Below are 13,694 nucleotides of genomic sequence, written 5' to 3'. Positions count from 1 at the left end.
AAATATGAGGGGAAACTAGCCAGTAATATAAAAGAAGATTGCAAGAGTTTTTTTAGATATATAAAGAGTAAGAGAGAGGCAAAAGTGGACATTGGGCAGCTGGAAAATGACGCTGGAGAAGTAATAATGGGGAACAAAGAAATGGCGGAGGAACTGAATAGGTACTTTGCGTCATTCTTCACGGAGAAAGACACGAGTAACATCCCCAGAGTTCAAGAGAGTCGGGGGGCAGAGGTGAGTATGGTGGCCATTACCAAGGAGAAGGTGCTAGGAAAACTGAAAGGTCTGAAGGTGGATAAATCACCTGGACCAGATGGATTACACCCCAGAGTTCTGAAGGAGATAGCTGAAGAGATAGTGGAGGCATTAATGGTGATCTTTCAAGAATCACTGGAGTCAGGGAGGGTCCCAGAGGACTGGAAAATCGCTAATGTAACCCCCCTGTTTAAGAAGGGAGTGAGGCAAAAAACGGGAAATTACAGGCTGACTAGCCTGACCTCGGTCATTGGTAAGATTTTAGAGTCCATTATTAAGGATGAGATTTCAGAATACTTGGAAGTGCCTGGTAAAATAGGGCAAAGTCAGCATGGTTTCATCAAGGGGAGGTCATGCCTGACAAATCTGTTAGAATTCTTTAAGGAGGTAACGAGCAGGTTAGACAAAGGAGTGCCAATGGATGTTATCTAATTGGACTTCCAGAAGGCCTTTGACAAGGTGCCGCACAGGAGGCTGCTCAGTAAGATAAGAGCCCATGGTGTTAGAGGCAAGGTACTAGCATGGATAGAAAATTGGCTGTTTGGCAGGAGGCAGAGAGTGGGGATAAGAGGGTCCTTCTCAGGATGGCAGCCGGTGACTAGTTGAGTTCCGCAAGGGTCAGTGTTGGGACCACAACTTTTCACTATACATTAATGATCTAGATGAAGGAACTGAGGGCATTCTGGCTAAGTTTGCAGATGATACAAAGATAGGTGGAGGGACAGGTAGTATTGAGGAGGTGGGGAGGCTGCAGAAGGATTTAGACAGGTTAGGAGAATGAGCAAAGAAGTGGCAGATGGAATACAACGTGGGGAAGTGTGAGGTCATGCACTTTGGTAGGAAGAATAGAGGCATAGACTATTTTCTAAATGGGGAGAGAATTCAGAAATCTGGAGTGCAAAGGGACTTGGGAGTCCTAGTCCAGGATTCTCTTAAGGTTAACTTGCAGGTTGAGTCGTTAGTTAAGAAGGCAAATGCAATGTTGGTACGTATTTTGAGAGGACTAGAATATAAAAACAGGGATGTGCTGCTGAGGCTTTATAAGGCTCTGGTCAGACCACATTTAGAATATTGTGAGCAATTTTGGGCCCCGTATCTCAGGAAGGATGTGCTGGCCCTGGAGAGGGTCCAGAGGAGGTTTACAAGAACGATCCCAGGAATGAAAGGCTTTACATATGAGGCATGTTTGAGGACTCTGGGTCTATACTCGATGGAGTTTAGAAGGATGAGGGATCATCTGATTGAAACTTACAGAATACTGAAAGGCCTGGATAGAGTGGACCGGGGGAAGATGTTTCCATTAGTAGGAGAGACTAGGACCCGAGGGCACAGCCTCAGAGTAAAGGGAAGACCTTTTAGAACAGAGATGAGGAGAAACTTCTTTAGCCAGAGAGTGGTGAATCTATGGAATTCATTGCTACAGAAGACTGTGGAAGCCAGGTCATTGAGTGTATTTAAGACCGAGATGGATAGGTTCTTGATTGGTAAGGGGATCAAAAGTTTCGGGGAGAAGGCGGGAGAATGGGGTTGAGAAAATTATCAGCCATGATTGAATGGCGGAGCAGACTCGATGGGCCGAATGGCCTAATTTCTGCTCCTGTGTCTTATGGTCTTATAAGTTGGATAAACCCAGGGTTCACTTCAGGGTAACCAGTGTTATGATCTTGTTAGAGATCAGTAATGTTTTTTTAGAATCTGAAAACCCAGGTATTTACTAAAAGAATGAAGCCACAAGATTCATGGTTTAAGCAAGAGAATTTTACTACACAAAAATCAAAGAATATGAACTATAAAAACAACACTATCTTAAATAGTTGGTTACATTAAATATAATAAAAATACAAAGAGCACAATTACTCATATTCCAAATCAAATGCTTTAACTCCCACTTTCCTTCTACACCAATTAGACTTGCTCCTGGAAACACTCAAGTCAGATGCTTAACAAAACTTGAAAGATAAACCGCATGGTCTGAATACTCAGTCAGCAAATCACAAGGGCTGAGATTGCTTGGGCCTTTTGTTTTCTTCTGGCAAGGAGGTCCCTTCAAATCTCCTCCAACAATCCTAAGGTTGCAAACTCCCCATTCTACATAGAGGCATAGCCACCTCTGGTCAGAACTCTCCTTGGTTCTAACGTTCTTTAACTAGTGAGTTTTATGTTAAAACTCACTCCCTTCAGCTTAGCTATACTGGAAATTCAACTGTCTGTTGAACTCCTTTAGTTAACAAGAGCTTTAACTTTTTTTAGCTAATACCCACAATTTCAAATCCATCTCACACAACATTAGTAGTTAAAATATCCTGATAATTCCAAATATATAAATGCTTTTGGTTGATAAGTCAATTGACAGCAGTTCAACCAGTTCCACTGAGCCCAATGGTCAGTTTGTTTGCCAAAGAGTCACACAATTAGTAATAATTGCCAAGAAATAGCACGGTTCCTTTCAGTCAACCAGTGTCCCTTAATGAAGAGCAGACTGGGGTGTCCACCAGCATTGGTTCACACTTTGTCTTAGGTGCAATCCATGACTTTTCGTAATGCTTTATAGAATAACACGGCTATAACTGGGTCATTCCCACAGTTGTAGCCCCATGGGAGTTGCAGCAATAACTGTTGTAACTGTCATTTGATGGGGAAGGTAGTTTTGATGGGTTGGTTGAGGAATTCCTGGAAGGTGTAAAGAAGTACTAACTTATGAACAGGTTAGGGAATAACAATGAAAGGTTAATGCTGTTTTATGAGCCCTACTCATTCAGCCAAGAGGCTATGACAAAGCTCAGTACAGCAAGAGGCTGTTGCACTTTATGGGCCAGCATAGTCTTGTAGTGTTGAACAAAGCTGCATGCAAGCTAAGAGGCTCTCACTGCAGTTCTGAATCTATGTAGGCCTTTTGACAATGATTCGCTAGAGCCATAGGGCTGCTTGCCAAAATTTCTGCGAAGTATAGAAATTTCACATTTTGCTTAAGTCTTGGCTACTATCAAAGAGAAATGTCCTTTTCATTTTGCATTCACTTCTGAGATTTTGCAAAATAATCTGATCAAATAATTTGAGATTATTCCAGGATTGCTGCATTGTCTGCTTAGAGAAATTGATTACATGAATCACAGCTTAACAGGTTTACTGTAAAGAGTGCAGACCGTAACTTTGTTATCATGTGATGTTGAAAAAAAGGGGAGTTATGTCAAATATATTAATCCTTGATACCAATCTAGCTCTTCAGAGTCGAAAGCAGAAAATGCTGGAAAAAAACCAGCAGGTCTGGCAGCATTTGTAGAGAGAGAAACAAGAGTTGACATTTCAAGTCCATATGACTCAGAGTCAACTCTGTTTCTCTCTCCACAGATGCTGCCAGACCTGCTGGGTTTTTCCAGTGTTTTTTGTCTTTGTTTCAGATTTCCAGCATCCGCAGTATTTTGTTTTTATTTTAGCTCCTCTGTGTTTGAAGATGGTCAGAGTTCCTTGAATCATTCAGAAAGTATGTCCAGAGGAGTAGCTAGCAGATATACTTCTATATGTTACACTTTGTGGAACAGATGGAAAATAATCTTTAAATAAAGTGAATGGTGGCTGATAAGGTGGGTTTTTCTGACTTGGAGCCAAGATTTGCAAGTAGATAAAACTGACCTCTAATAAACTCGACGGTTTACAAGGTATTACAATTACCTGCATCCTGACAGGAAATACAGAGCAGTGTTCTTAAAACAACAGGCAAGGTTAAACACAGCTTCATCTTGGCAACTACATATCACCACCATGCTTCAAACCTCTCTCATGAATACACCACAGGAGTTGAGTTAGTGACCTGAAAAATGTCTACTTACATATGGGATGGCACTGAAAGTTTGTTAGGTTAAATTTCAAGGAATTTGGCCAGCAGCTTACATTTTGGTAGCACTCATTATGTAGATTTCAGAGTGTTTTATTGGGCAATGTGGACACTCAATGGCAGACAAAAGAGAGCAAAGCAGGCAGAAACACAAGTGAAAAGGAGTCTCTTCCGGAGAATTTAAGACAGGTAGGATCCTTGCCTGGTGCTGAAGTGGGATCATGAAGTGGGAAATAAAAAGCAGGCTCATGTTGGCAAGCTAGAGAAATCATTGTTAGAGGGTTGAGGCTGTGGAAGAATTTGTAGCTGCAGGGAATCTTTGTCAGTGGGACGCCATGGGAAGCCATTGAAGCTTGGTGAGGGCAAGGGCTGATGAGGATGCATGATAAGTTATAGATGAGGGTATAGGCTGCAGAATGCCAGATGATTTGTAGCTTATAAATGTTAGATGTGGGAGGCCTCCACAGGCAGCCCAGCTACAAGATGAACAAAATATGGATTAAGGCTACAGTGGTTGTGGGGAGGTGGAAGATGCTGAGATATGGGTGGAACTGGGTGATACAGTATTCTAGTGAAGATTGCATGTGGAAGAGGAAATTAAAATTGAGGTAGAGCAATACGCCCAGGTGTTGGGGCTGTCCTCAAAACCCAGCTAGCTTACAAAAGTGTCTTTTTGTACTCAGCATGCATCTAAGAAGTAACATTTCTCCACTTAACCCTACTAGATAATTGGCTTCTTGAATCTCTTGTCTGGAATTCACTGGCACAGCCGTGCAATTGCTACACTAGTTCAGGACCTTGACTTCTTAGTCAATTGCAAAACATCTAAACCCATGGAAAATCTAATGTTTTGGGGGAATTATTTCAAACTGGCTCAAAGACATCTTTTTGCCTCTGAAGCTGTGGCCACAAAGGCAAAACTCTACAACTCCTGTGATGACCCCCTCCATAGATTTTGATGGTAGCAAGATAGGATCCCTGTCAGAAGGTGGCCCCCAGCTCTGGGAGTTGTGGGGCGGAGGGAGCATGGAGGGGATGCGGGGCTGGGGGAATGGTGTTCAAAGAAGGTGAGTACGCTTCCACACCACCGTGTAAGGCAATTTGATTGTCTTAGTAAACAATGCTGCAGTTGGTTCCTACCATAGTAAATGGGCACAAAAAGGACTTGCTCCTAACCCGAGATAGATGCAGCCTTGCTATGTTGTATAAATCATAAGATCAACATTTTGGTTTGACATTTATGCAGAGTAGGTGGAAATGCAGCAGGTGATTCAATTGTTTAATTACCTTGTCTCCCTGACATTCTAACAATGAGCAGGGACATCATCTCACCTGCACGGCAGTAAGATCACACCCAACTAAGGAAATCAATATTATCTGGTGTTTTCTGGTTAATGACCTGGCTATTGAAAGGCAAACATTGTTAGAGCAAGTCTTTGTACATAAACATGTCCACAAAATAAGGCTTAAAATGCGAAGTAAAAAATGCTTGGAAAATTGGCCCATATAGCTGTTTAAATGTATATCATGCCTGGTGCCTATATTCAAAAACCTGATCTTTCATAGCTACATGTGCTTTGTTCAATTTATTGGTTCCCTGTTTTCTGCAGTTAATGACCTGCAAGTCTTTCTCATCTACCAACTGTATTTGACTTTTCTGTTTTGACTCCAAGAACAGTATGAAGTTACTTTCCAATTTGCTTTGGACCAATAAATTGTTGAATAATTTTATGTAAACAGAATATTGTTTTCACTGTATGGATGTGCCTAGAGTCCTGATTTATTGTGCCCACCAAACAATTTTGGGAGCTTTGTTATCTTTTGCTGCCATTCGTTCAAACACCCAAAGTAAACCAGTAGCCAAGTAGTACACAATTGAGTCCAATTTATATTTGTTACCATCTTGCTGAAAAAAAAGTAAAAGCAGCAGCTGAAAGGTTGTTCTGCAACCACTTTTAGTGTATCACTGAAATTAAGTTCCATTTGATTTTTTTTTTTTTAAGGCTGCTGCATGAATAATCCACATGTTCACTTAGCATTGTTATCTAGTTTTGACAACTATGTACAGTATTGCTTGAATTGGATTAGTTCTTGCAATTTGTGCTTTCATTTCTCTGCATGAGACCTTCCCCTCGTAAATTAGATGAATTTTGTATACCTTAAAGGAGGCCCAAAATAAAAATAGATTAACCAGCTGGAAGTTTTTCTTTCACTACTCACTTGATATCTTGTTCCATGTAACATAACCTCACCCAGTTATCTCATCAGGCCTTGCAAGAGCATATTTTTTTCCCCTGGGAAAGACAGAATGGTGTGAGTTGGAGGGGAACTAGGAGTGGTAGTCATGTCCAGTTTAGTGCCAAAAAGAAACCCTGCAGTAACACAGTTCCTAGATCCATATCTGATGCAGGTATTATGACATTGTGTGCACTAAGCAGATGGTTTCCTCAGAGCTAAATCATGTTAGGCATTTTGACTACTGAAGTTGCTAAGAGGTAGGTCATACACTATGGTGTCATTAATTCCCATTTAGATTGTCTCCATTTAAGTTTATCATACAATAAATCCGTTCAGATCCCAAGGTGCATTTACAGTTTTGTCAATTTTGAACTGTTACAGAGGCATCACATTGGAGATCGCAGTCTTTCCCTGTGCAACATGTTCCTCGATGAAATGGCAAAGCAAGCCCGCAATCTCATCACAGACATATGTACAGAGCAGTGCACCCTTAGTGACCAGGTAAGATTCCAGCTTCCATGTTTTATGGTTTAGTGGGAAGGAGATTCCTTAAACTGGATTAAGTAATTCCCATACACTTTTCAGATCTTGCATAATACCTGGCATTTGTTCTGTAAGTATAACACCGTTGTTATTTTCCAAAAGGTTTCACAATGGTGTTATTATTGCAATATTAAAATGATCTTGGAGAGGAGAAATTATGCATCTTGAAATTGGTATAATCTATCACAAGTGGAGACTGAGGATGGATTTTCTGCACCCATCTGCTGCCAGTCCTGCCGCAAGTCAATGGACTTCTGGCTGGGGCGCCACCTCGCCCGAGGCGGGTCCTGCCAGTGGCGGGGCTGGAAAATCCCAGCCTAGGGGTGGAAAAGGTTCCAGACAGAGGGGCAAGGAACTGAAATATAAGAATGATCATTTTAAACTTTGGTCCTTGAGAGACTCAAGGTGATGCTTGATCAGGACATGATAGAGAATAAGATGAAGAAAGCAGAGTTTCAGGTGAGTGGATTGTTTATTGAACATGGGTGAGTGGCCAGGAAAGTGTTGAGTTTGTTTGAGTCTGCAGATGACAGAAGTGTTGGTAAGAGTTTTAGCAGCAGATGAATTGAGGCAGAGCAGAGGCAGGCCATGCTCAAGATAGAATTCAGCAGTCTTTTTGATGGAGAAAGGTTATGAAGTCGGCAGCTCCATTTGGGGTTGAATGGCACTTATTTGTGAGCAGCCTGATTCCGTCTGAGATGGCGACTGTGGAGGGATTGGAACCTTGGCAACGTTACTATGGATGATAGTGAAATTTTGGTCTTACCAGTGTTTCCGTGAAGGAAATTTATGAATCATCCAAGATGAATGAGAGGGCAGTCTGGTGACACAGAAGAAGCGAACAATCAAGTGAGGTGGTGGAGAAGCAGTGAGGTGTCACCAGTGTACATATCAAAGCTGATTCTGTGTAAGCAGAGAAGTCACATTTGTACACAGCAATGTTCCACAACGGCAGAGAGATAAATGTTTTTTTTTTGGTTCAATGAAGTATACTGACCAGGAAATCAAAACTACACCCTATCCTTCTCTGAAGAGCACCAGTGACCATAGGGAGCAAATCATGCAGGTAAGGTCAATGCAAGTATCCAGGCATTGTTCATGATGCTTTCATTCTGCAGTGAATCACTGTCAGCAGAAGAGTGGTCTGAAGGAAAGGACTCCAGAAATGATAGTATGAAGGTCAGACATTATGAACGGAATTGGATAAATGTTTGAAGGAGGAAAAAAATTGTAGGGATATGGAGAAAGGGTTGGAGAGTGGGTCTAACTGGGGTGCTCTTCAAAAGAGAGACAGACTTGCTGGATGTACGCTCCTCTCTTGTGCTGTACTATTCTATGTTTTTGTGATTGTGGGTTCAAGTCCCATACCACCATTTGAGTGCATAATCTGGCTAACATCCTTTTGCATTACTGAGAGGGCATAGATGCTGCTTTTTAGACATTAAACTGAGATCCCACCTGTCTGGAGGGATAGAAAATGTTTAGAAATGTCATCACTGTGCATTGTCTGCATGGGTTGTACACTGGAGTTATTAACCATGTCATCAGATAGCCTTTATCACTCAGTGGCCATCCTTTGGTTTGCCATGGTGGCTGAAATGCAGCTGACAGTGATTCGCTGCAGAACGAAAGCATCATGACATATGCCTGGATACTTGTATTAACTTACCTGCATGATTCGCTCTCTATGGTCACTGCTGCTCTTCAGAGAAGGATAAGATGTAGTTTTGGTACCCTGGTCAGTATACTTGAACCGAAAAACAAACATTTATCTCTCTGCTATTGTGGAACATTGCTGTGTACAAATGTGACTACTTCTCTGCTTACCTACATAAAGGACAGAAAAGCACATGTTCTGTAATTCATTGACTTCTAAGTGCTTTAGGATGTCCTGCAGATAATAAATTTTATATATATATAATATATATATATATATATATATACAGGTTCTTCCTCTTATTACTTGGACGTAAGTAAATAGTCAGCAGCCAGAATAGAGAGTTTATTCTAAAATATTTTCTACATTGTTGCCAAGTTAACAAAAAGTCTTCCCTGTGGCTAATTTCTTGCATGTAATTTTGAATATTTGCAGTAGTAACCCCATTGAGTAATTGTCAAATTTTCACCAAACATTGATTCAGTAGCAACTTTCAATGTTTAATGAGTTTTGTGTAGGAGTGAATACCGAGAAGTGTGTTGTTGTAGAAACCAGGCAAGTATCATGCTGTGTACTAGCATAAGACTATGAATGCAATCTAGCAGGATTTCATGGCTGTGGATTAAAGGGAAGGGAAAAGATTTTAGAACAACTCAAATGAGATGGAAAAGGTTATGAATGGGCATTTGATATATTATGTAAATAGCATACAATATGTGAGTAGTTTTATACTTAGGGTACATTATCACAGAATCACACAGTGCAGAAGAGGCCCTCTGCACCGACACGTGAGAAACACCTGACCTACCTACCTAACCCCATTTACCAGCACTTGGCCCATAGCCTTGAATGTTATGACATGCCGAGTGCTCATTCAGGTACTTTTTAAAAGATGTGAGGCAACCCGCCTCCGCCACCCTGCCAGGCAGTGCATTCCAGACTGTCACCACCCTCAGGGTAAAAAAAAGTTTTCCTCACATCCCCCCCCAAACTCCTGCCCCTCACCTTGAACTTATTTCCTGTTGTGACTGACCCTTCAACTAAGGGGAACAGCTGCCCCCTATCCACCCTGTCCATGCCCCTCATAATCTTGTACACCTCGATCAGGTCGTCCCTCAGTCTCCTCTGCTCCAACGAAAACAACCCAAGTCTATCCAATCTCTCTTCATAACTTAAATGTTTCATCCCAGGCAACATCCTGGTGAATCTCCTCTGCACCCCCTCCAGTGCAATCACATCACTCCTATAATGTGGTGACCAGAACTGCACACAGTATTCCAGCTGTGGCCTCACCAAGGTTCTTCTAATGGTGTGTGTGTCTTAGCAGCTGTATTAAACTTGTATTAGGAAGCTTTTTTTTGGTAAATGTGATTGTTTTTTGTAAAATACGGGGGTTTGCGCATTGGCGAGATGCACAACATAACAATGAAAAAGCATAAACATAGGGACTTCAGACAATTAACCAATAAAAGAAGAAACGTACAGACAGTCTGTAGACCAATTTGTTTTATTTGTTGGAGCATTTTAAATTTTATTAAGAGTTGCTTTTATTCCTTGAGTGGCAACAAGTACAAAATCACTTCTAGTTTTCTTCCATAATCCTTGTTCTCCCAAGCTTCCAGTGGCTTAAAAACACCATTATCTATTCAAGTATGTGGGAAGGTTCATTTGGTGCATCATTAAAACTCCTGAAAAAGCATAAATCCCCTTTGTGATACCTGTTTTACCTACCACTTTTACCCTGGAAGAAAAAGCCAAAGTCTAATTTAGATGAAACATCCATAAAGGACAAAAGTGCCCATGTTGTACAGTTAATATTGATCTACAAGGATGGCTATCCATGATAAGTAGAGAATAACATGATTCAAAAAATCAATAGAGCATCTAAAGCAAGCTTTGATTTCATTGAAGTGTCACTTCAGTAATATTTAGAATTAACTTGGGAAACATGGATTTGTGAGTTTGTCAGGAGAGGAAAAAGGAATTGTTCCTTCTGAAAAATAGATCCAGTATTTCGCTACTTGAAAATATTTGGCAGTTTTTTTGTAATGGTCCAACTGAGAACCAAACTTTGTCTTGAATATAGTTGATTCTACAAAGTGAAAAAATTTCACCAAATGAAACAGAATTCAATTGCCTTTTTTAGAAAAGGTATCAGGAATATTGATGCACTTGACGTGGAGTCCCATCTCGATCATATATCAATTGTGTTAGCTTTGGCATATTTATCTCTTAAGCTGTTTTAAAGATTTCATTGTGTTTTTTTTCTGTTCTGCAGTTATTGCCAAAACATTGTGCCAAGACTATCAGTCAAGCAGTAAATAAAAAGTCCAAAAAGCAGACTGGAAAGAAAGGGGAACCTGAAAGGGAGAAACCTGGAGTGGAGAGCATGAGAAAGAACAGGCTACTGGTTACCAAGTGAGGAGTCAACTGCCGCTTTTGTAATTTTTCTTCAGTCAGGATTTTTCGAGGATTGATCATTTAAACAGAAATAAAAATATTTAAAGATCACAGACTTGTAGAGAAATAATGTTTTTAAGGTTGATTTCTTGTGTTAAACTGTCTTGCACTTTATATTGGTAGCTTGTTGAATTTTGTTGACTTAGCTGAATTACATAATTGCATTTCTATCAATTATAAATAGCTGCTTTAGCAGAAGAAACTCAACTATCATAGCAAAATCATTAAATCGTTTATGTTTATTGTCATGAATATTTTAACATTTTTAGAGAAACTTGAGCTGACCAAAGCATTCCTCCTAAATTGTGTATTTTATCTTTGTATGCGTAAAACAAACTGGAGCATTTTTATAAAGGAAAAATGACAACTTTTATGTGACTATATTATTAGTCTTTATAATAATAAGACCAGCAAGCCGTTCTAAATTCATTATGATGCATCTATGGAGTACCAGTAGAACAGCAACTACTTATCTTTATATGGTGGCTTTAACATAATGAAAGATTCCAAGCACCACAAAAGTTTTATAAGGCAAAATTTGAAACTTAACTGCATGAGGGAGGATGATCAAAAGTTTTGTCAAAGAATTGGTTTTAAGGCGCACCTTAAAGGAGGAAAGAGAGGTTTAGTAAGGGAATTCCATTGCTTAGAGCCTTGGCAGTTGAAGGCACAACCACCAATGGTGAAGCAGTTAAAATTGGGGAAGCTCAGGCAACCAGAATTAGAGAAGCATAGATGTCTCGGAGTGTTGGGGCATAGGTTGGAGGAGATTAAAAACAGAGAAAAGTGAAATCATGAGCTCATTTGAAACAAGGATGCGAATTTTGAAATAGAGGTGTTGCTTAACCTGGAGCCATTGTAGGTCAGTGAAGACAGAAGTGATGGGTGAACAGGTCTTGGAGTGAGTTAGGACATGGGCAGTCATGTTTTGAATTATCTCAAGTTTATGGAGGTAGAGCATGGGAAGTTGGCCAGTACTGCATTGGAATAGTCAAGTCTAGAGGTAAGAAAGGCATGGATGAGACTTTCAGTAATGCTGAGTTGTGGCAGTGGGTGGAGATTGGTGGCTTTATGGAGGTGGATAGGCAGCCTTAGTGATGGTGCAGATATGTTGATGAAAGCACTTCTCATGAGTTGTGATCATAACTCCACTAGATTCAAGGTTGTTGTGGTAAAGGACAAGGATGGGCCAGAAATCAGAGTTTTAAATTTGGGGAAGGCCAATTTTAATAAGGTCAGATATGATTTGGCCAGAATGGACTGGAGCAGCTACTTTTAGGTAATTCTGTGTCAGAGCAGTGGGACTCATTCAAGAAGGAAATAGGGAGAGTACAGGGCCAACATATTCCAGTAAAGACAAAGATGGGACCAACAAATCCAGGGAACCCTGGATGTCAAGGGAAATACAAGACTGGATAAAAAGAAAAAGGGAGGCTTATGGCAGAAACCAAGGGCTCAAAACAGCGGAAGCCCTGGAGGAGTACAGAATGTGTAGGGGGGAACTTAAAAAGGAAATTAGGAGAGCAAAAAGGGGACATGAAAAAACATTAGCAGGTAAAATAAACGAAAATCTGAAGTTATTTTACAAGTACATTAAGAGTAAGAGGATAACTAGGGAAATACTAGGGCCCATTAAGGACCATAGTGGTAATTTGTGTGTGGAGCCGGAAGACGTGGGTAGGGTTCTAAATGAATACTTTATGTTGTTGTTCACAAGTGAAAGGGACGACGTGGGTATGGAAATCAGGCAGAAGGACTGTGATATAAATAAAGAAATTAGCATAGAAAGGGAGGAGGTTCTAAGTGGTCTGGCAGGCTTAAAAGTAGATAAATCTCCAGGCTCAGATGAAATGTATCCCAGGCTGTTGAGTGAGGCAAGGGAGGAGATAGCAGAGGCACTGACAATAATTTTCAATAGCTCTCTGGCCACAGGAGAGAGGACTGGAGGACAGCCAATGTGATAGCGTTATTCAAGAAGGGAGGAAGGGATAAACCAGGGAACTGCAAGCCAGTCAGTCTAACCTCAGTGGTGGGGAAACTATTGGAAGCAATTCTGAGGAACAGAATTAATCTACCCTTGGAGAGGCAGGGATTAATCAAGGACAGTCAGCATGGCTTTGTTAAATGGAGGTCATGCCTGACCAATTTGATTGAACTTTTCGAAGAGGTGACCAGGTGTGTAGATGAGGGCAGTGCATTTGACGTAGCCTACTTGGACTTCAAGCCTTTTGATAAGGTCCCGCATGGGAGACTGATAATGAAGGTAAGAGCCCATGGGATCCATGGCAATTTGGATCCAGAATTGGCTGAGTGGCAGGAAGCAGAGGGTGATGATCGAGGAGTGTTTTTGTGACTGGATGCCTGCGTCCAGTTGGGTTCCAAGGAATCGGTGTTGGATCCCTTGCTGTTTGTGGTATACATAAACGATTTAGACTTGAATGTAGGAGGGTTGATCAGTAAGTTCGCAGATGACACAAAAATTGGTGGTTGGTAAATAGTGAGGAGGATAGTCTTAGATTACAGGCAGATATAGAGAGGCTAGACAGATGGGCTGATCAGTGGCAAATGGAATTTAATCTAGATAAGTGTGAGGTGATGCACTTGGGCAGGACAAACATGGCATAGGAATACACGATGAATGGTAGGACCCTGGGAAGTACCACGTATCAGAGAGACCTTGGTGTGCATGTCCACTGGTCGCTTAAGTTA

General features: G+C 40.9%; 1 protein-coding gene across 2 annotated transcripts in view; it reads left to right on the top strand.

Moving 5' to 3' along the window:
* Positions 1-13,694, top strand: part of nckap1 (NCK-associated protein 1) — a 206,041-nt gene that overhangs the window by 121,791 nt on the left and 70,556 nt on the right. For both annotated transcript variants that reach the window (XM_041200526.1, XM_041200524.1), the window contains exons 18-19: positions 6,707-6,826; positions 10,804-10,943. In XM_041200526.1, coding sequence (XP_041056460.1) covers positions 6,707-6,826; positions 10,804-10,943 — 260 coding nt within the window. The remainder of the gene's footprint in view (positions 1-6,706; positions 6,827-10,803; positions 10,944-13,694) is intronic.

The sequence above is a fragment of the Carcharodon carcharias genome, chromosome 12, assembly GCF_017639515.1.
Source record: "Carcharodon carcharias isolate sCarCar2 chromosome 12, sCarCar2.pri, whole genome shotgun sequence".
NCBI classification, from domain to species: domain Eukaryota; kingdom Metazoa; phylum Chordata; class Chondrichthyes; order Lamniformes; family Lamnidae; genus Carcharodon; species Carcharodon carcharias.
Note: the sequence above shows the minus strand (reverse complement) of the source record. Positions and strands in the feature narration are given on the sequence as shown.